Source organism: Vollenhovia emeryi, unplaced genomic scaffold (assembly GCF_000949405.1).
Source record: "Vollenhovia emeryi isolate VEMERY1.0 unplaced genomic scaffold, V.emery_V1.0 DF939155.1, whole genome shotgun sequence".
Taxonomy (NCBI): domain Eukaryota; kingdom Metazoa; phylum Arthropoda; class Insecta; order Hymenoptera; family Formicidae; genus Vollenhovia; species Vollenhovia emeryi.
The window spans coordinates 313,879-337,348 of NW_011967211.1; the positions used below are offsets into that span (position 1 = coordinate 313,879).

At 47.4% G+C, this 23,470-nt stretch overlaps 1 protein-coding gene across 5 annotated transcripts in view; it reads left to right on the forward strand.

Annotated features, from left to right (window-relative positions):
• LOC105565051 (transcription factor Sox-2) overlaps window positions 1-23,470 on the forward strand; it is a 115,145-nt gene that overhangs the window by 86,310 nt on the left and 5,365 nt on the right. For 2 of the 5 annotated variants that reach the window (XR_001009169.1, XR_001009171.1), the window contains 2 exons: window positions 9,155-9,273; window positions 18,064-18,230. The exons of 1 other annotated variant lie outside the window; for it this stretch is intronic. Coding sequence is in view for 1 of the 4 variants with exons in the window: in XM_012017891.1 (XP_011873281.1) it covers window position 18,064 (1 nt within the window). In the remaining 3 variants the exon portion in view is untranslated. Of the gene's footprint in view, window positions 1-9,154; window positions 9,274-18,063; window positions 18,231-23,470 lie in introns of those variants that run through there. 2 more of the 5 variants (XR_001009170.1, XM_012017891.1) reach the window with 2 other exon arrangements.

Here is a 23,470-nt window from a genome sequence, read left to right on the forward strand (position 1 = left end):
AAAATTTACTCCTACATTAAAACTGATAGTGTCGAAAATTTCTACTTTTGCCAATTTAGCAATAAAGTGGATCCTTTTAAGTAGGAGCTAAAGTAGATGTTTAGAATTAAAGATTCAAGGGAGGAGTAAAAAATATATCATCAAAGTAGGTTATCGCTGGTCTATGTACTCAGCTAAGTAGGTGTAAATTATCCTCAAAAATTGTGAAAATTGTACCAAAATTTCGACTCGAGTAGTATATATGCAATCTGTGGAAATAAATTGTTTAATATTGAAATCGAAGATATTAACGTTACAGATGTAACAAGGGGTTTTACGTTAGAATCAAATTTCACGCAGAAGTTTATTGGAAACATAAAACGAGCATCTTGTCCTTTGGAAGTCCTTAAAGCGTAGTTATCGTGCGAAGAAGTTCGCCAAATTGCACAATTATGCGGAGGGATCGTCCCTTACCTGCGGTCTCTCCAATTTGAATTCGCGGGATACGGTAAATTGTAGGGGCAAAGGGTGGCGATAAAAATCGCAGGAAGAATTCGATGAGATTTGGAGAAAGGGCCAAGGATAGGCGCAAGCGTGTTAAGGACTCACTCTCTTTCTCTTTCTCTCTCTCTTTCTCTCCCCCTATTTTTTTCCCGGTCCCTCTGCTTCCTATCTTCTCCTTATCCTCGTTGTGGAGGGCCAAGAGTTCGCGGTGGGGCCGTTCATCAGAGGCAACTTGTCACGCCGCTGGGCATCGGGCATAAATTCCACTCCGTAATGTGACAGCTCTTCGCTCCTACCCCCGAGAAAACCATCCTGTAGCCTTGTGCTACCATCTAACGGGTGTTCTGAAACTTTTCTCATTTGCCTCAACCTTGTCTAATTGCTCGGAGCAAAAGTACCTTGGCAACGCCACTAGACATCGCGTTTGAGATTGGTAATGAGCGGAAAACGAAAGAAGAAAAAAAACACACGCTTTCCTACACAAGAGAATTCTGCGAGCAATTCGGAAAATTTATACCTCTTATTGTTGCTTATTCGCTTGTTTATTACTACATTTATCGGCGCTTACTATCACTATTAATTAGATTTACGCCTAGAAGAATGTAATAACAGTGCAGAAAGATTGTAATAACGAAAAATCTTTTAATTGGTCGTTACGTAATTGATGAGATTGCAAGACAAAGACGTGGGATAATGTTATGAAACTGCGAGACAATTACCGTAAGCGCAGATGTTATTGTTGTACTTATTAGTCCGCCATATTATAAAAATGTATAGCATGTAATGTTGCCGGGAAAGCTATCGACCTCCATCAGGAAAGATAGATCGATGAGATCGGTCGACCAGTCACGGCGCTTCTACATTTCCGGCGGAAGTGGATAGCGATCGTTACGATGTTCATCGCGGTGCAACGCGGATACGTGTAAACAAGCCTCATCATAAACGACTCCATGACACGTGTCAATGCACGGAAGCGCGCACATCGTGAATCGCTACGATAAAACTGATAACCGCGGAATCTGCTTTTTGTTGCCGCGCACGCAGGAAGATGTCGAGATTTATTCAAATTGAAATACCAGTTTTCTGATATCGCTCTCGGGGCATCGCGCCGCGCGTCTTACAATAGGACGAGGTCAGGGCGAAACTCACGGCGGCGTTGACTCGAAACGTCCGAGAGTTGAACGCTGACTTTGCGATGCGACAGGAAGGTTGCGAGCGGATCGAGATACACATCGACCTATCCGCGTACACAGTATATATTTACGTACGCGTGTGTATGTTGCGGCGGAGTCGCGATTTACACGCTGATAGGCGCGAAGATGACAACGGCTCGCGTTTGCGGACGCGTCGCGGGAGGTGTGTATGCGTGCGGGTTGCAAAACACGAGCAAGGAATTCGTACGCGCGTGTACACGGGGAGGAGGACGGTGTTGCATTATAAGGTCAAGTTGGGCGAGCACCAGGGTACCGGTAGCGCCTGGTACCGCGCGGCAAAAGCGACTTAATGTCCCCATTTGTCCCGCGCGCTCTCCGGAGGCGATTCATCCTCGCCTCCCTTTTGTGCGCCCCCGCGTTCCCGAGTGTCCTCCTCCCCCTCCCCGACGGTCTATACAAACGACATCACCGTATCACCTAAATCCCTCCTCTCCCGCCCCTCCTGAAACAGTAACTCGGAAGATAATTAACGGACTCGGACTCGCCGCGCGTTCTCTTTTTGTGGTCGCGCCGAATGAATTCATTCGGGCCGGCCGGCGCGACGTTCCGGCTTGTTTTCACCACGCTTTTTCGAAGGGTGTCCAAAGCCAGTCCGAGACTTCGCCATTGAAATCTATAAATCGTATTTTGGCACTGCGCACAATCGGGGGAACGCGATAATTCAGAATTTATCGAAAATAGTGTACCAGCGATGCGGATATTTATACGCCGAATTCGTCGATGGACGAGTCACCGGGTTTCTTTGTACGTTTTCTTTCGCGCGAGTATCGAGAGCAATCACCGCGTGGATCGACAAGATCGATCGTAATCGGCGATGTACGATTGTAACGTCGGGCGACGTTATCTTATCTGGACGCGTGTATATAGATGTAAGTGTGTATTAAGTAACGTGACGCCGTGTAGACACGCGAATCGCTCGTCAAAAGGATTAAGTGAGTAATCTGGCGTTAAGTCTCAACGCTCATTAGCCTCCACCGACTTAATCGTGGATTGAGCGTCCGTTAGGCCGATCCGCGAACAGTTCCCGCTAACATTTCAGTTAATTCGCTTAATAACGTCGTTTAATAACGTCTCGCGCTGTTCCGGTCAGCTGGCTTTAGTAATTCTATGCTTCGGCATCGGGAAAAATTTCAGGCCACGATCAGCGATAATCCGTTTATTGTAGCTACATAAATTTAATTGGGATCTTGATCTCTCTCCGATGATTTTGTGTTAGCAAAGGTACGATTTTATATTACACGTTACTCCGCCTAATTGATATACCAATTGGTCCCAGCTGCTTGGTCAATCGACTCGTTGTCAATCTTCACCCACGACATATTTGTACATCGGCCAGGTACAGTCGTATGATAGATTCGCCTCTCGCATGACGGACTGCGTCCCGAAACGTTTCGTTACAAAAAGTCCAACAGCCTTTCCGGCCACGTACGATACCAAAATGCGTTCGTCACATATATCTGTTACCTTTTACTCTCGATAAGAGAGAAATAAAAGGGGCCCCGCGAGGACGACGCGATGGTGAACGGTAAATATTAATCTCAGACGTTACAATGCGCGCGGGTCGTTCCGTTGTGGCCTCGAACCCGCCGTCACGTCATTCTTCAAGCCGAGTTCCTCATCACTCTCCGGACCGAGCCGTGACCAATCCGGAATAAATATTGGCGATTATTAACTCGCCACGCGGACCGCTGAGGAGGATCCATGGGGGAAGGAAGGGCGTCGTTCCTTAGGTGCAGGAGGGGCCGCGGACGCGAAGTCCGGTGTGTCTTCGTGAGATGCTTGAGACGTTAAGTGGTCCCATTAGCTAACGTATCTAGGTGGACCGTGCGGCCCGGGCATTCCTTTGGTCGGTCCGCCTTTCACCATCCCCCTCGCCCTCTTTTCCCATTGCCCCCGTCCGCATTAATTCTCACGGTATCACGTGTGGCCGCTAATATGACGCTTCGGAATCTAGATATCCTAGCGTCTTCCTCTGCTAAATGAACAAGATCAGTTCATTGCTAGGATATGCTCCAGATTAATAATTGCGTCAACATCAAGTTGTATAAAATGGAATTTACTCGATTTCAACTGCTTTTACCAATATTTATTACGAGGAAACCCACGACGTTCCCTTTGGCTTAGGTCGTTCTCGAATTGTAAGATTGTAAATTTTGTTGAGGCATACGCAAGAGATTAAAGTAATAGCAGCAACATAAAAGAAAAACTAGCTTACATTGTACGGAGAACCGGGTATCTTTAGTTAATTAAGAAAACGGATATCAAGCGTGACAGAGTACATCTACGATCGTGTATAAGAAGGCTGGTCGGTTTAGTATATAGTCTGTGAATTAAGTAAACAAGAAACTTACAAGCAACCGCGCCTGTAATTTTAAAACGGTCGCAACTAGCACAAAATTGATAAGGAACAGTGGAGTCGTTTTATAAGTCATCGTAGTTAAAGAACGAGAAATTAAATAAACCGAGATGAAAGATATAGAGCCAAGAGCTGGTAATGAAAGAATTCACCGACAACACCGGAGTCTAGGAATGTCGGAACGTGAAGTTTAAGAAACTTGCTAAAACAAAGATCAGGTACCTAACATAAAATTGTATCATATAAAATTGTATCCATAAACTCTTGCAATCGTTAAAAATGTATTAAAGTGATGCTGGCCAACAATTCTTGGAAATTTTTAAGTTATGAACCAATTGCCCACTATATCAACTTTGTTTTTCCCTTTTAGACCACAATTAGATAAGGAGAGATCATCCTTACACGATTCTCTACCTCCGGCACTATCTCTCCATTATATTCTTCACACGATGATGTATCAAGATTAGAATATGCTTGGCCGCGGTATCTTACGATTAGTCGATCCTTACGTCCAATTATCTTCAGTGCTTAAGTGTTCAAACTTTGTATCTTAAATGTAACGAAAAGCGACCCAAAGTGAAATTTTTTCTGCATGCAGGTTTTTATCTCTGCATCATCTTTTTAAAACTAGCTGATGTCTATCATAGTGTCCAAACGGTATCGATGTTTCTCCTAGCCCAAGTTGAGTGCGTTGGAAACGTGATATGCTCAGGTGTATATCTCGCGCAATGAGCCGACAAAGGATCTGAGCTAGCCACTCGCACGTAACAGCACGGGCAAAGTCATCATTGTCGTTTCGAGGGCGGCTGACGCAGGCTCGTGGAAGGAGTACGGTCTAGACCTCTTTTTTCGACAGATGGAAAAAGCGGGAGGAGAGACGAAGAGACGAGGAGAAGATGAAGATGTCACCGTGCAGCCCGACGCGACGAGTCAGCGAATTCCTCTTCGCTAGCCATGACGACTTCATCCCTCCAACACGTTCTCGTGAGTTAGGTCTGCGCCTAACGAAGCCCAGAGACATAAACTGTTATCTACAAAATACCAGGTGGTAGAAAATATCAAGATGCAGACTTGTGCGAACGCATAGCTGAAAACAGACGATTGTTGCTGCATTAGGCTTGATGTAATCTCGACTGAATTAAGCTTGATGTAATCTCCCGATTGCGAAGAGCAATCGCCAATAGAGGCTGTAATTTGTGGGATGCAATTTTGTTTCACGGATACACGCGTTTTATGAACGCGTAGCAAATCGACGTCTCCTCTCTCGCAATGCGTTTCGCCCACCAATCGCGCACGCGAGCTTTATTTTTGAGCCTCTGAGGAAGATTAAATTTACACATAGTAGCGCCGCAGAACAATACCGGCGTTGTTTGCACGGTGCGGTAAATATTTGAGTGCCATCGCGTCGCGCGCTCTCACCGTGCTGCCACGCGTTGCTACGAACCGCCCGGCTGCCTTCTGTTCGAGCTAGCCAAGGGCTCGAACTTCCAAGGGTACATACTAATTCCCTTTGCGAGCTCTTGCCGATCGTTGTTTGCTTCTGCCACTTCGCTTTAATTGTTCGCGAATCGCATCGTAATAACTATCGAGCGACTATGGAAAGAATGATACGATCGATGTTATTCTCCGATCTTTTCCGAGGTTCATTTCAAATATTTGTCTAACGTCGTAGTTTGAAGAAAAGATATTTTGATTAGCTATTTTTCGTCAAATTTCACCGTAAAAGTTTGCAGAGAAAAACGTGCGCGCGTGTAGCAAGCGTTGCTTGAAGTCAGATCTCTTTACAGTAATTTTCTTTGCTTGCGAAAAGCGTGCACGTGAATTCGGCGATCGATCGATCATCGCCTCCGCGAGGGTAGGAGAGTCGGAACGGCAGTAAATAAAAATCCCGGGTTAATTTTTTTCGAACAATGCCATCGATGCTCGCGCCCGCCGCGCCGGTGCGGAGGGTAGCAACCCTTTTTTCATACTGTTCAATCTCTCCCAACTGAACGTAATTCGTGTCGCCATTCAAAACGAAAGCTAATGGTATTGCTTTCCCCCTCATGGGCCTGGCGAAAATTTATCACGATCTTGCCACGAAGGATTTATCTACCGATGCCAACGGCGAGCAGAAAATCGTAAAATTAACTGCAAAAATCCGGAATATCTGAAAGCGTCGCGTTCGAGAATCGTAGTTAAAACCGAATAGGCGCTACTATTTCCATTCCTTTTCAATAAGCACTCGTGAAAGTTATTAGCATATGGTTATGATGAAAATAATATAATTTTCAACTCTATCGTGGTTTTGTTTGTTTTTTTAAATATATAATACTGTGTCTGCGAAGACATGTAACAGCAGAGAGCGCGAGCTGGCTCTGGTTGGTTGGCCTGGCCTCGGTCCAGTTAGTCTCTGGTCTGGCTGATAGGATCCCATTCCTCTTTCCCTCTCGTTACGTCCCTCCCCAGTTTTCCTAGTTACTTACGCGACACTCCGTCACTTAACTCTCATTGGTCCGCTCTTTTCCCTTCTCTTTTTTTCCCCTCGACCTTTCTCGTGTTTCTTTCACACATGTATCTGCTTATTTCAGTTTTTGCTCCAATTCCATTGTGCTCGATCGAATCTCCCCTCTTTACTAGCCGATCAAATTACAGGATTCATACGCACAGATCGACAAGTAGAATCGCTCCACTTTCGATTTTACAAGATATACTAAATTGTAATAAATATACGAGGGATTCCAAGGAATTTCAACGATGGAAGCACGGACGTTTACGATGAAGGGAGAACTGGACGGCCGTCTGTTGTGTTTGATGAAATTGTACATAAAATTGAAGAACACCTTCTTTCCGATCGCCGTTCGACAGTTGACGATCTCCACGAAACGTGTCCTGAAATGTTGTTCACGAAATCGTTAGTGATATGAAGTTGGCGCGAGAGTTTCACGATACCGGCATAAAAAAATTCGCCCCACGGCTGACAAAATGTATCGAAGTTGGAGGCGACTATAGGCTTGTTTTCTGCACTGGTGAACTAGTGCAGCAAGCTGGAATAAGCAAAATATACCTGTCTTACTCTAATTTATTGCACTAGTTCACCAGTGCAGGAACAGGAAGCAGGCCTTATGTTAAAAATCAGTGTACAACTGTGTTAACAGCGCCTGAAAGTTTCGTTGAAGTGTATGCATTTTCGAATCATTCAAAAATGTTGCAGCCTTACTTCCCGGACATCCCTCGTACCGAATGAAAAGTTACGAGATGCGCCAGTTTGCGGTGTACCGCGCGGCTGAGATCCGCACCGCGTGTAATTCTACATTAACGATAGTTCTTAAATCAATCCTCGTCCGTCACATTCTTGCACGCGTGGGCGTGGAATGCCTCGCGCGGCGGCAGGTAACGAACCAAGCTCATTACTCGTCGTCACGTGTCATTCGTGACCTCGTCGTAAATGAAGGGAAACGAGAGAAGAGAGGCACCGTCCGGGCACGGCTATCCTCCTTGGATCGTCTCGTTACGGCCATTCGTCATGTTCACCTCCGCGAGAACGATAAGCTGTATATACACTTTGTTCGATATTACATTACAAAATTGCACTATCGAGATTAGAAGCCCCCGGGCTGTAGTAGCGCGATACCTGGCACAGGCAAAAAAACCGGTTTCATTAAAATTAATGATACATTATGACGATTTAAATTAATGATTAACACTGATTGTGAGATAATTACTGAACAGCAAGGTGTACTAGTACGATCGAGAGAGAGAGAGAGAGAGAGAGAGAGAGAGACAGAGACGGGGGGGGGGAGAACTAACTCTAATTATATTAAAACCATATTCCTCATAACTATCTAATTACCTCGTTAATGACGCGACTCTTAATAGATGCGTAAAACGCGCTCGTCGAGGCGTACAATGCGTTACCTCTATCTCGCTCCGCCTGGTTACGGCTATCCGTCATTTTCACACCTCGGAGTGATAGAAACGCGCGCGTGAGACGCTTTCGAGGAGGAAACGCGGCAATTGTACGTCGCAGGCGGTTGCGACGGCGATAAGCCACGCCGTCGCGTCGCGTCGCGTCGCGTCGACTTCTCGCATGTCGCGCTGCATAAAATTAACTCGCGAATTAGTCCCGCGCACACGCAACGCGAGTGTAGACACATCCCCGGCACGCACACGCGACGTAGCCGTTGTCGCGATTCTCCTTAATGCGCTCGCGGCTTATCGGCGGATAACGCAATAACGACGTAATAGCGTTGAACTTTGCGAAAGGAAATCTTCTCTACGGCGAGAAGTAGATGAGTTATTCATCGGTAGAGTTATCGAAGCGGAACAAAAACGTTGATAAACCCGCCGTGTGCGCGGCGTTACGGAATAGTCAATTCAACGACCTGTGATTATTTAATCGCGGCTGTTAAGAAACGATCTATTAATCGTGACATAATTAAATTGAAAAATCACTGTTACCGAGTATAATATTAATCTGTTAAGAGGATAAGTGACTTTTGCGCCAAAGAGGATACGTTACCAGGCGGTATGCGATCGTACGCTCCATGAGGAGGCGCCTAAGGACATTGTAACGTTGCCCCCTGACAATGCCTGCAGTTGGTGATCACCTTAAGTTATCGGCGGATATTGATATGAGCGGCAGCGGTTCCGGACTAACGTCTAGCTAATGGCTTTCGGCACCAAGAATGCTGTTGGTCCTTCAGTTTTAGCGATTGTATATAGCGAGAATATAGAGAATATGCCTTCTATTAATGACGTGTGACATTTTGAGAAACGAATTTTCTTTGAAAACGTTATCTGTTTCCCCGATTCTTTTTGTTTTTACTTTTTAAAGATGCCCCAGCGTATCCGAAATCCGTATGCCCAAATACGGAATTTTCTTTCTTGTCAAGTTTCTCTCCCCCCCTCCCTTCCCCCCTCTTTGTCAGTCGCGATTCTATCGGATACGCCGACTTCTTTTGGCCGTAGCAGTTAAGTATAGCTCGTTGGTATCAATTTGGCATGTTTCCCGCGATGGAACGGCGGCTAATTCGCCAGAACGGAAACGGTCTTTACCTTAGCCACGGCCGAAAAAGGACCCGAACGATCGCTCTCAGACGCACGTCTTGGTGTGTTGCAGGGATTGGAACGCGACGGGCAACGCACGCGTGCAGGAATCCTGGCCGACGTGAACGGCTCTCGCCGCGACAATGTCGAACCATTTCACCACCGAAGGATCAGATTGTTTCGCGCGCTACGGTGAGTCTTCCTTCAATCCTGAGAAGATTAGATCAAGCGAAAGAGAATCGAGCAAGGCGTGAAACTTACTAGACACTCGAGATTGATTACTTTTGCTGCCGCGCACAGTCCCTACCGGGTGTTCCACGCGTTTTACGGGAGATCTCTCGATACGATTTGTATTAATGACGTTTCGTCCACGTGTTCGTAATTGTCTCGATTTTCTTTCCACGCTTATGTTATACAGGCCGGACCACACTTTGCAAGGAGACAGTAAGGCGTTAATTTTAGTTTAATTTCAAGTACTTTGTGTAAAGGTCAGCTTGGAAACGTAAGAATCTAAATATGTGAGTAATTTTCCACGGTCAATGAGCAATTGAGAGATCGGACGATAAATCGGAAGAATCCGTTTCCCCGCGACTTTGATTCTATTTAATAATTTGCTAACGAGCGCGTGAAAAAAAGCTGCTTGAATTTGAATGAATTCGACACAACGATCGGCCATTTAAGCGCCGATCTAGGGCGTGACAGCGTCAATTTTTTTTCCCGTCCGCGTTAACGTAGAAAGTCGATTTTCATTTGCGTGAGTAGTGCCTGGCGCAAACGACAAATCGGCTCTGCCAAGTTCGATCGGTGGTGGTTTGTCCATGAAAGTATCGCAAAACATCAAGGATCGTTTTTCAGCGCGTACTTTGCGCGCGCGTTGCGCGCCGACTCGCGATCTCTACGACAAACGCGATCTCTATCGGCCGTTTAATCGCGATCCATCCTATCGATCTTTACAACGAGCCGAGAAAGCTCTCACGCCGTGACCGATCCCGACTCGATTCCTCGCGGCCGGCGGATTAAATCGGGACGCGGATGTTTTGCCCCAGTTTCACTTGACAGGCCGATCTGCACGGCGCGTTCGTTCCGCTCAGGCAAACTAGGCGATTGGCGGCTTCGATCTTACGATCGATTCGCTCTTCGGATCGCCAAAATCGAACAGCTTGACCCTCGCGCGATCGCCGAGCCGGTCGCCGCACCTTGTCACCGATCGTTCCGCCGTGGCGGTCGCTTTAATTACAAAAATAAGTCAATGAAGGGAAAAAAATCGCACGGAGGCGAAAAAATCCCTCGCGCCATCAGTCTTGCCGCTCGCAAGAACGGGCCCTTTCGTCGCGCTCAGGCGAGCAAACTCGCGCTTCTACGCCTCTCTCTTTCTCTCTCTCTCTTTCTCTCGAATACCGACCCTCCAACGCTCCCATTTCGACATCGCTCGTACGCACGGCGAGAATGAGTCGTTCTTTGAGCAACGTCCACCGAGCAAATTGGATAGGCGGAGCGCGGTAGTCGGGGAAGTACGTGGAACTAACCGATTTCGAGCTAATCCTCCAAGATCTCCCAACGTCTCCCGTGACAGACGACACACCTATGACGTCGCGCGTTAATTGATAGTCAACAATGCGCTTAACGTCACCGAAAGATAAGGCGATCTCATATTTTTACCCGCGTCTACTTTCGCTCGACTCGAATCGAGAGGTAAATTTCATGGGGGATTCAAAACGGGAAACTCGTAGTCAACCCAACTGGTATATACATTTATTTGTTTAATGCAACGTCTCGACCACAGTTTTTGCGTCCTTATCAAGTGATACTAAGTGAGTCGTCGTCGTCACATAAGACAGACTCGAATTATTAAAATACGTATACATGTGAGCACTGTGGCCGCTGGGTTCGGACGTCCGGGCGTCGACATTCGACTGGTACATTCATTTATTTGTTTAGTACAACGTTTCGACCCTATTTTTTTGGGTCCTTATCAAGTAAGTCATCGTCGTCACATGAGACAGACGAATGTCGACGCCCGGATGTCAGAGCCCAGCGGCCACAGTGCTCACATGTACACGTATTTTTATAATCCGACTCTGTCTTGTGTGACGACGACGACTCACTTAGTATAACTTGACAAGGATAGGGTCGAAACGTTGTATTAAACAAATAAATGAATATATACCAGTTGGGCTGACTGCAAGTTTCCCCGTAAAAATTTTTCATCATCACTGGTGACTATAAGTTAACTCTCTCTTCGTTAATTAGGGATCTAGCGACAGGGTGAGGACCGTCACTGTCCGACGACGCTTTAGGCAGGTGCGTTTCGAGGTGAATTGCGAGATAAAATATTTCAATTCCCGAACGAAATTCGACTCGCTCCCCGAGCTCGCCGAATCCCGTCGTTCTTGCGCGCACATCGAGGCGCGATGTATCGCGCGGGCGATTAAAAATTGAAACGTCAGGTGGACGGGCTCCGATCGATCGGTTCGCGCGAGGTACGTGCCGCGCTCCGGCGACGGGCATCCCGAATTTTTTCAAGAGGGAAAGCTTCCTCCCAGGCGAAGAGGGGAATGCGCCCCGTCATTCCACGGATCTCCCCGGCCCGGGAACCTCGAAATGGAACCCGAGGTCCTCCATCGAGGGTGACAGCTATGAAATCGTTCGTGATTGCTCCTCTCACTTCGCGGCCCCCAACCTCCGAAGCTCCGCCGAGCAGTTATCCGAAGGCACTGTCGATCGGTTCTTCCGCGGGACTTCTTTTTCTCTTGAAAAACACGGCGAAAATTATCTCTGCTCAAAATAACCACGGTACGGGGCCGGCCCCCCCCCCCTCCTGAAAGAAGATCGTCGAGCGAACTGATAATGGAAATAACTCGACGTAGGAATAACGAGTGTTAAAATGCGTAGAGAGAGAGAAAATTCATCTCGACGAAGCGTGAAACGTTAACCGTTGCTCCGTATAGAGCCGTAAGAAAATGTTACATCGCGGTTAAAAAGCCGGGGCTCATTACGTACCGTCTCTCGCGACTCGAACGCCGCGAGGTGATTTATAAAGCTCTCGATAAATATTGTGAACGTCTGTCGCACGCCGAGGGTTTTCGCGGCGCGAATCGTTCCGGGATCACGCCCAAATGGCACGGCTTATTACACCGATAATCGATTCGGCGGATCTGCATCGCGGCTCGTTCCGTGCCGGCGATTTTTCTCAGGTGCGCGATAGTGCTGATTCATGGAAACGGGAAGAGAGTAAGGGTAAGAAGAGGCAGAGCCGTGTGGAAGGTACGCGCGGTCCTCCGGGCGAGATTAACACGTCAAAGACGACGCGCCCTCTCTGTCTCAGCAGTTGCCTTGTAATTCCCGGTGGATACAGGACTAATGGGTTATTTCAGGTAATTAGCCGCGCGGCATCGCCGTTCCTTCCACGCGAAGGGCCCCTCGCTCTTTCTTTCCCTCTCTCTCTCTCTCTCTCTTTCTTGCCCTGCCCCTCTCTCGTCCCTTACTCGCTCGATTTCCTCGCGTCTCGCAATCTCGCGCACGCACATACGCGCGCGCGGGACGTGTCGCCGCTTTTTTTTTCCCCCCGCTTCCGATCGTAGGGTGCCTAGATGGACGCGTTCTTAATCAGCCAGCCGACGATACACTCCCGACGATTCACTTTCACACTGCACGGCTAGCCGTTAATTCGCGAGAACGTTGTAGTCGGTGTAGGCGGGGCTAGTCGAGAGGGTAAATTGCAACAGTCATCGCAAAGCTCCGAGCCTTTCACGATTGCAACACGCCGGTTACGGAGTTTCGTAGTCAACATCGGCGAAACGCCGGGTGGATAATGGCAAATACTGCAGCAGGCGCGACAGAATTCGTGACTAACCCTCTCTGGATTCTCCAGCATCGAACGTTATTCCGCGTTCTGGCGCGAGGATTGAGACCGAGACACACGCCGGGGCGTGAACAAAGTTCATTTCCGCGTAAATACACGAAATCGCGCAAAAATGAATCGGGAATCGCTTGGCGATGTTTGAATATCGACACTCCACTCGCGTTGATCGCGTTGTCAATTAAGGGTAGTTTCAGCTCGATCGAATCATCGGTAAATCGATTTTCTATGTATTTGTTATTAATAATGTTCACTAAAAACCGTGTCCGTACCAAAGTCGAGATATTCAATATCAAAGTTACTCGCATGGTATAGGCGAAGCGTGTTCTACAGGGATATTTTAATTTATTGCGATAGAAAGTGTTTGTGTATTTTGCTAAAAACCTAATCTATGACGCATAATGATACTAGAAATGACAGGTTATTAGATAGGAATACGTAACCGTACCGTTTATGCGTAATTGTAATTCAAAATTCTTCATCTGACGATATTTCGAAGCCAATACATTCACAAAGGCAACATTGTCCTTCGTTTTTCACAAAGCGTGCTAGTGTACGTGCACCCACAGAAAACATTCCCAATGCTGTTACACTTCAATGTATCATAAAATAGGATCGATATAGCGCCAATCGTATTTAGTATAGAGAAAGGAATATTTTAATCTTAAATGAAAAATTCTGAAATCCAGAATAAAACGACAGTATGTGTCGTCTTTTGTCGAATACTGTGGTGCCAACTTCGTGCGTCGTAAGATGGAGGGAAAATTTATTCTAAACGCAAGAATGCACAAACTTACATTTATATAAGTTACTCCCGTCTCAATATAGTAAAGCCAACACGATACTATTTTTCCTACTGGATTGCTTGCGAGAACCAATAAGGATGCAGAGTTTTGGATCAGGTGACTTAAGGCCAAATCCTGATTGGCTCTCGCGAGCAATCCAGTAGGAAAAATAGCGCCGTGTGCCGTTGGCTTAAGCCAATCTTTTTTAACTCGATAGAGGAGAATAGGAATTATTGATTTTATTTTGATATTGTCTTATTTTTATACCAAATGAGGTTGTGAGTAATATAAACGCGCCAAGAATATTTTTGTCTCGGCAACAGAAATCCTTTCTGAGGGTGTGTATATACGTATAAGACGCGGAGCAGCGTTAATTGCGTAGCGTGTATAATTTACGGTAAAAGTCGCGAAGTAGAGAGACGGTCGCGCTGCACGCGAAAGAAAGCCGAACGTGGGCGAGAGCTTTTGGCTACGATTACAGACGAACGTCCTTAAATTACGGCCGAAGATTAGGCCTTTGATCGGAACGATCGGTTTTCGTCGAGCGCGAGAGGTGCGAGCATCGCGGCGCGGACTCCCGATCGATTAATAATATCGCGATCGAGCAATTAAATGCGATCGCGCGACTGCGAATTCGGTAATTACGGCGCTAATGATGGGTAGCTCGCGACAGCTTCCTTCAGACACTCCGGCGGAGAGAAGGTCCGCTCGCTCGCGCGCGCGCACGCACGCACGCAAAAGAGTATCCGTCGAAGGCGCGAGGTAGATCGTCCAAGAAATCGTCTTTGCCGAGTCACGCTGTGTAACGAACTTCAGCTGGGTGCTAGTTCGAGACGTGGCGAAGCCTCCTTTCTCGAGTCCGAATCGCGGGTAGCCCGTTTGCGCCGTAACGCAACGTGCAGTAGGAAGAAGGTCGTTACGCGGGGAAAGATCAAGGGTCAGGTAGAAAGGCGACATCGGTGCGCGCGGTTCTCGGACACGTGGTTTCGAACATGCAAGGGTCAACCCTGGAAATCTATTTTTTTTCCCCCCCAATGCCGGGCGTCCTGCTTGCGATCCGTCATATCCCATGCTAGCCTCTGCCGCATACGTATCTGGGCATCTGCTTGTTCTTGAAAATATCCGAAAACATGTAAAGGAAATAATAAGGACCGTTCGCCGACGCGCTCGTTTCCGCCGTGAGTAAACGTGCCGGGAGACTTTCCTCTTGCGATTCTCGGCTCGTTCTTTCACGCACATAGACGGGGAACTCATTCCCCTGCCGGCTTCGTGGACGTTTCGCTAAAATCGGATCGGCATCTCCTCGATCGGCTCTTGCCAAGATTCCTCAATGACAGCCGATTAAGGACGATTCGCCGCGAGAATGGGAACGGGCGTCGGCGAAACGTCGGCGCGGCGGGAACGGCTCGGGGTCCGCTTCGTTAATTCCTGATTTTCCTCGGTCCGCATCACTTTTTAATTGACGCCAGAAATTGAACCAGAGAGCGGGCAGAGCGCTCTGGCTGGCCGCGCGTCCGTTCTCGCAGAGTCATCCTCCGCTACCTCCCCGTCGCCTCCCTTCGTCCCCCTCCGAATCATCCACGGCTGGCTCTCCTCGTCCAGGATCGGATTAAGTTGTACGTAATGTGGAAGATTATACTGTCATAAGATTGCTCGCGACGCGCCTCGTTATTATTCGGGATATTTGCTTATTACATCAGGCGGGGGACCGCTTTATTCACGTTGCTGAAACGAAATGGCGATGCTCCTCGCCGGGGGAAAACTGGACTACGAGTTGTCGCGCCTCACATTCTTCGCAAACGTATTCTCTATTAATCGTGCATTCTTTCGTCTTTGAAACACGATAATTTACTTGGGCCCGTTTGTCTTTCCTTTGCGAGTGAAGATTTTCAGAGGTAATAACGATGCGTCAATTTTTCACGAAGAATACGAATCTTAAATTCGGCAAACTCGCCCAGCTTGCCCGAGGAAACTCACATTCTCGTGCCGAAGAATAGAGAATCTTGTTTTAAAATTGATCCCGAAAATTATGTAATCGTGGATCGACACAGCATTTTGAAGAATTTGATGGGTTTTTTTTGACATTTTACCATACACTTCACTAGTAATCACTTAGTATACATTTGATTTGGGAATCCTAATAAAGATTTTACAGAATGGGACATCCAGCCTCGACCCGATCATATACTGAAAACAAAAGTTCGAGGTTCGTTTTTCCACCTCCGCGGAGAAAGCGGCTGCAAACACTCCCAGCGTCATTAAACGAGGCAGATCTTCGCATTCCCGTTCGGTTTTCGCTCCTGGAGAAGACTCGAGTCCAAGTCAGCAATGTCGCTCTCGCCGACGGCGCGCACAGTTTCTATCGGCTCGCCAGGTGTTCCAGTCACGTGTCAGTTTCCGCTTGTCGGTTTCCAGCTCGCCGAGATGCTGCCAATGACACCGATCTTTGTCCCACCCCCGCTCGTCACGCGCCGCAGCTCGCCTACCTTTTCCCATTCGTCGCGTTTTCCGCTCCTGTCCTCTTCCGCTCGCGAGAGCTGGCGACTCGCGCGAGCGGGTTGCAGGGGCGATCCGGACCAACCCAGGTTCTCCACCTGCCGTCTCTTCTCGGTGAAACCAATGTCGCCTCTCCGCCGGACTCGACACACGCGATGTCGCCGTCGCGTCCCGTCGCGTCGCGTCGCGTCGCGTCGCATCTCTCGTCTCGTCTCGTCTCCACCTCCGCTTCCTCCGACGGTCGCGGCTGTCATCGGCAGGAGCCTCTCGACTCGCGTAAAAATAATTACACTGAAAGAGAGGATTGGGTACGGATTGCGAATCTTCCATACCTTCGCTCGCAGCTTTCCATCCGTTCGACGGCCATTGTGAGGATGAACGAGCGAACGGACGGACGGCTTAATAAGCTCGCCACGCCGGAACGAGCGCCGATAAAAATTTATCCGCCTCGAGTACCTCTCTCGAATCGAGCCGCAATCGTGTCTATTCCGAAACGTCTACGATTTCTCATTCTCAAAAATGGATTTGCCGCGTAGCTCGGGCATTGAAACGTTTCGCCGTATTATGGCGTAAATCAATATCGGCTTCGACTTATCTTGCTCAGACAATCGGCGCGCGGCGCTCCAACGAGAAAGAAAATGAAAATTATTGAGCCTGTTTTCAGATAATTAAATATATTCAATAATCGATATCGCGCTGACAGTAACAATTATAACGAGTCGTTATTACGTAGAATGTTAATTATATTCGATCCGAAGTAACCAAGGCTCGACGTGAGATTTAATAATTTTTCGTAGCTCGTAATCAATTGTGCGCGCTGCTTACGAACAAGAAAGGCGCTTCTCGCAAAGAGGAGCCGTATCGGTTATCGAGAAGTCGCGTCGGATCATTATTCATGATTATTTTTAACAGCAACGATATGCGCGTGCACATGCGAAACACAGGTAGAAAAGGCGAAAGCCCGTGGGACACGAGCGGGAGTTAATAAAAAAGCTCGCGAACGCGCCGTGACAAACGATCATCGATCTGCGAAAACAGTGGCTCGCTATTGCCGTGTGTGTGTGTGTGTGTGTGTGTGCGTTTTTTTTCACATGTACGTATATAAATTCCCAAAAGACCGGTAGCAATTGCAATCAGTAAGTTTATATTACCACTCCGTCGACGATGCCACCCTCTTCATCAACGCGGCAACTCGTCGACGGCCATTTACACATTCGGTTTTTGTTCGTCATTTACAAAAGCGGCTTGTTATCCTTTTTTCCCCAACTTTAAACAACTCTCATCGGCGTAACAAGTGCGCCATTGAATTTTATTCGGCGTGATAAATGCATCAGTGTCTTGTGACCGCGACAACTGATGTTATTTTACGACAGCTGTTGAAATAGAAAGGTGTCATGCACGTTCGAAAGGAGTGTCTTTGAATTCGAATTGTTTTTTTTTCCATCCGCGAGATTGCTTTGATCGTTCAATTAGTACTCGTATTTATAATGCATATAATTTGAAATGCTATTCCAAGCTGCGTCAAAATTCGTGCTTAATAGTGCTGTAATAACGACGAGATGTATAATGCGATTAAAAGTGTAAAATCAAATTTCAGAAGCATACATTTTTCATTTCCATTTATCTCGGTTCAACGTTAACTCCGCTCATTTCGCCCCCCCCCTTTTTTTCAATCATAACTTTCTCGAAACGTTAACACATCATCATTGTACTTTCTAAGCTGTGAATTATTAATTTTAATTGCACATTCACGTGATAATCTAAATTGACATTCGCCCTTATTACAAAATAATCTCGGAATGTACAAACAGATTTTATAGAACGCCCTGTTTGTCTTTCTAGAGCCGGGCCGTTATGTGCATCGAGACGCTGCCGCGCGGAGCTGCCCCAGCCCAGAACCAGTTATGAACATATGATTAAGCTCGTTTTAATAAGTTTTTATGTAGACTTTACGCGTAAGGATGTATAATAAAAATAAGTGTTGAATAAACGAGATACGTTGAGACAAATGGCCAGTAATCCCGATGCGATAAGTATTACATGTGTAGCTGTGGTGCAAATTAAGTTACGATCGCGTTGTAACTGGAAGTATGCGATAATTGAAGATTAAGAATATATAGAAGCTAAGACATACGAGTACAACCAAACGCTACTGGTCGAGGCTCGAGCGAGAGGGATGCTGCGCTGCGGAGGTAAGCTCAGTTTCATCTCTTCATTTCTAATTACAGCCGAGCGAACGGCGTTACGATTTCGCGATTATCGAATTACGAAAAGGATTGAGATCGTCGTAGGATGTTAAAATAAATTCGCATTCGCGGAAACCGGGACGCTTTTTCGAGGAGATTACAGCTTCTCGATAGCGACCCGCCATGTTTCGAATAAAGACGAATGGCCGACCGCGTTTAATTTTCTGATGCGAGCGACGGAGGTCGACGTACAAAGGAAGGGCGGATCTTCTTGGCTCGTCTCCTCTGCCAACCTCGTCACCGTAGAGATGAGAGTATGGCTGCTCCGCCGGAAATTCGCGTGTAATTTTTAAATCCGAACGAATGTCCCCGGAAACGCGAAATAAATACAGAATACGATAAAGAGTAGCGGACGCCTGAACGAAGACCTGCATCCTTCCTTTAACATTCGTCTTTAAAACTTTCACGAAAACGAGATCAATTTGTAATTCAAGTTACGTCTCATAATTTTGTATCGTTATTTACATTGCGTTGAGACACCGTTCGAAACGTAATACGACATGGGTGGCGCTTCGTTTCCTCGTCAGACGGAAATAAATCTTTATTTTATACACTTATAAAGCAGATTCTATCTTGGAGTCTCAAGTATTTTTTATCAGGACGCGTTGCGTCGTCAGGAAAATGACGTTATTATACATTTCACCTCGCGGCAAAGTCGGCGCGCATCTTCCGTGTTTTCAGTTTATCGTTCGATAGAATCGAGTGGGCCACTCGCGAGCTTCCCGACAAAGCGAACACTCGGTATATATGTATATATAAGAAGGGAAGATATTGGCCCGTCTTTTCCATCTAGTAGTCGTCACCGTGGAGACGACTGGTGAGTCGTGGGTGTTCTCCTGAATTCTCGATCTCGGAGAATCTGTCTCCTACATGGACGGGCGAACCCTCTCCGGAGTCTAACCCACCCTTGCCGTTGCGGAGGATCGCAAGGACGAGGGTTGCCAGCGAGGTCTCGCCTGATTGGCGGCCGTGGACTATCGACCAACCCGAGACCAGCCCTTTGTTTTAGCCACCACCCTTGGCGGTATCGAGGGTATCCAACTTAAAGTCGGGTCATTGAACGTCCATGAGATTTCGGTCGGCTCGTTTTACGAAAGAATAAAAACTGAGAATTACAGGCAAAATGTCGCGTAAATATTCGGTGACATTTGTCCATTAAGTAAATACGGTTATATCGTTGCTTTCACAAATTGTCACTTGTGATGCGATAATTTATATTCTCTGTGAAAAATGTCACATCGAGAAATAGTACTCACGAGTGATACAAAAATAATTGAAAGGACGGCGTTTGTGAAATAACAAACGAGCGAGCGCTTTTATATTTGCCGGAAAACTCGTCTTTACGCGTAAAGATCTGCGGCCAGAGAGGCGACTAGCGATCGCATATGCAAAATCGCACGTCGACGTTACAGCAGAGCGCATCGCACTTGCATTCTCGCTCGCGGATCGATGATGCAGCACGTGCTACGGCCTTGTAATACACTGCGTTCACCTGCATACCATACGTCCCTGCTGCACCTCGGCTGCTTAGCATAATTAGTGACTGATGATTAACAGGCGTGCATCAGCACCGACTAATGGCTTAATTAATTCGCGCGCGCTAATACTGTCTCGCCGCGGAGATCGGCCAGGCATCTCGCAATTTCTGCTGATCCAATTGTGCACTTACCGCACTCCATGTGGAGCTGCTATCTTCGAAGAAGGTACCATTCGTCGCGCACTTTGCGTAACCCTGATTCTCCGTTGCGACCAAACGCCAGGAAAGAACAATGGCAAGTAACAAACAATTTGTCAGTTTATTACTCGATATAAATTCGTCCAACTGGATTAATATATTTCCCCTGTCTACAAGTCCAATTTGACTTTGGAATATTGACTCTTTCGATTTCCTTGCGGATAGCAGTCGCTTATCAAGCGGTTTAACATACACGGTCAAGATTCATTTTTCCGCAATGTACCCGGGAGTCGCGTCACGATCGCTTCTCAATACCTTCGCATTTTCATAATGACGGCCGGAGCGATGGTATATTTCGTACACGTCACACGACATGATCGGCGTAGCGGCTTAATTAACATCGGCATTATTTTAATTGGCTGCGGTTGCGTATCGGGCGTGTCTCAAACTGTTCTTACAATTAGTGCGGCGTGCGCGCAAAACTCGTGGCAATCGTGCACGCGCACGCGCGAGGAGTATTGTTGTTAGATCGGTTGAAAAAAAAAAAAAAGAGGGAGAAAACCGTAAGAGGAACACATCGGGGCGAGGGCGAACGTGGCCGCGCGCGGCTTAGCCGTCAATCAGCCCTCTCTCCCTTGCCAAATTACTGTCAAACGCAATTAGAATTGACGTGGAAGGCCGGGGCTAAATCAAAATCGCGAGGTAAACCCCCTCGATAACGATTTCAATCCCGGAGGCTATGCTCAGTCGCAATTTTCTCCCGCCGCTAATTAATACACCTCGTATCGTACGTCAATTCGACAGTTCCACCTCCTCTCTGCCCCTTCTTCCGTGCTGCCCTTCGCCCTTCCCTTCCCCCTCCCCCTCCCCCTCCCCCCCCCCGCCCTTCCTCCGATCCGTACTGATATACGACGACCATCGGCGAAAAGAGGGAGCTATATTTTTCGGAGGTATTTCGGTGGCAGCGAGCGGGAATCGATACCCGCGGACATATTAACGGAGATGGACGCGCAAAAATTCGTTGCGAATCGATAATTGAAAAAAGAGTCGCGCAAATTAGCCGCGGCTGCACGCAGGTACGCGCTACGTGTGTGTCTACGTGTATTTTTTTCGGCGCGGGCGCGCTCGGTACTGATTTTTGCGAATTCCCTCAACAGGATCGTAATAAATTCGATGTGTAAAATGGCGCGCACCCGTTGCTCCAGCGTGCAGCGAAACTGATAATTAAAAAGCATTTGCTAATATTTCCGTAAACGAATTCGTACGGACGTGAATTTGCAGCGGCGAGGAGAGCAATACTCGTGAGTTTTTGCGATACCGTTTTGCTTCCTGCGGTTCCCTTTATTTGTCCGGCTTTTCACTCGCGAGAACTCGTCGGGGAAGAAATTGAAGTCTCGCGATGGTAAATCTCTCGCCGAATCCATGCCAGAATTCTTTTTTTCTCGCTCGCCCCCTTTTTTCCCCCCGAAAAAAAAGAGACGAGGTCCTCTTTAGAGGTAGAATGATATATATTAAAGAAATGCTTTTTGGCAATAAACAATCGGGCAACGAGGGTCGGAGGCAGTTAGGTGGGGCATTAGGGTGAATTATTCTGGCCACCTAGCGTAAAAAGGCCGATGAATCACGGGAGTAACGGGGTTCTTGCTCTCCCAAATGATGTTGTATCTTGTCCTATAGCCTCTTAAACTCGACCTTACGGCGGTTTCGTCCCTCGTCTAAAACCTAACACGCTCGTCCCTGGCCTCTCATCCTCTCGGTACACAATACCGTAATGTAAAATATTTTCCCCACTCCATTCTCTTGTCCACCAAATTATTAAAGATTTAATCTACCGTAGCTGGAATTTTTTTTTTAAGCAAGGATAAATTCAACGCGACAGCCGAAGTGTAAAATTATGAGCTTTATACACGCACGCAATTTGTATATATACTCACTCTTTTTATATGGCGTGAATATAATAAAGAAAAATTTTATCTTCGTTCGTAAAAATTGGGATTTCTAGGCACGCTAAATGCACCATCATTCCCTACGCGACAGCTGCAAATGCTGCTGCGATCCAGCAGCAGCCATGCTCTCGTGCATCTACAAATGCGCGCGGAGCGCTCGTGTACTCGTGCATACACACACACAAACGTACGCACGCACACGTATTGCCACCAGTACCGTATTACCCAGGGTCGGGACTTTTTCATTACGGTAAGAGCCGATTGCATTTTTTACGTCTCTCGACGACGGGGGTGTCCAATCTGGAGAATCGCGTGGAAGGAGGGCCATCTAATCACGTGTTCCTGGCAATCGTGTCCTGCGTCGATCCTCGCCACCCCCGCTTCTCGAACGGCCACCCTTTCATCCCCGCGCCAGCGTGTCCTCATCCTTGGACACAATCCTCTTCTAGAGAGAACGAGGAGCCTTTTATTCGAGGGCTGTAGGGGCGACCGGGACGCGGCTTCTCTATCTCACTCGGTTCCTCTCTTTTCCTCGCCTTTCTCTCTCCATCTTCTGATCTCCTCTTTTTTTTCCTTTTTTTTGCACCACACAGACCGCCCTTTCACTATCCGGGGACGCCTCTTCAATCGGGCTTAGCCGCCCGGCGTAATTAAGCCGCGATTGAAAATTAATCATCGGATCGATTTCGTGCGTCGGCGTCGCTTGCGACTCCTCTCCGCGGAAAGAACGATAAAAAGGTGCCTCCTCCCCCTTCCTCTTCCATCAGCTCCCAAGATATCGGGGCGAACGCCGGGAGCTGGATGAAGGTGAAGGTCCTTTGATCTCGCGGAGCATCTCTCCCCCGTCGCTGCGGGACGCGCAAGCTCCTTGCGCCAATTATCTCACGCCCACGAGGATCATTACTTTTTGCGTTCCGTCGGCGCTGGTTTATTTCCTACCGCCTTCGTCGCGTCTTGTTTCCCCGCGTAAGAGGATTTGCGTGACGATCGTGACCCCGTCGCTCCTGAGCGACGGTAACTCGACGTGTCGGCGTCGACGTTAAAAATACGCTTCATTGACAAGCAACGACATTCTTCTAATGTGACCGCGAGAGATCTGCGTGCTCGACGGCGTCTCGCATGGCTGCTCCACTTCTCACGATTTACCTAATGTTATCGATGCAATTTTCCCTTTGTTTCAATTCTCTAGTATTCTCTGCAACGAAGCTGACGTACGCTCGTGTTTACGTCAAGTTGGCACCTCTCACTTTCAAAATATATTTCAAAAAATTAAAGTTCTGTTAGCCCCCCGAAGATTTCTTGAGCTCTCAATCGATTTTAGAAATAGCCCGAGTCGAAATTTTGGCCCCATGTTGAACCTTTAATTCTATTATACAGTAGGA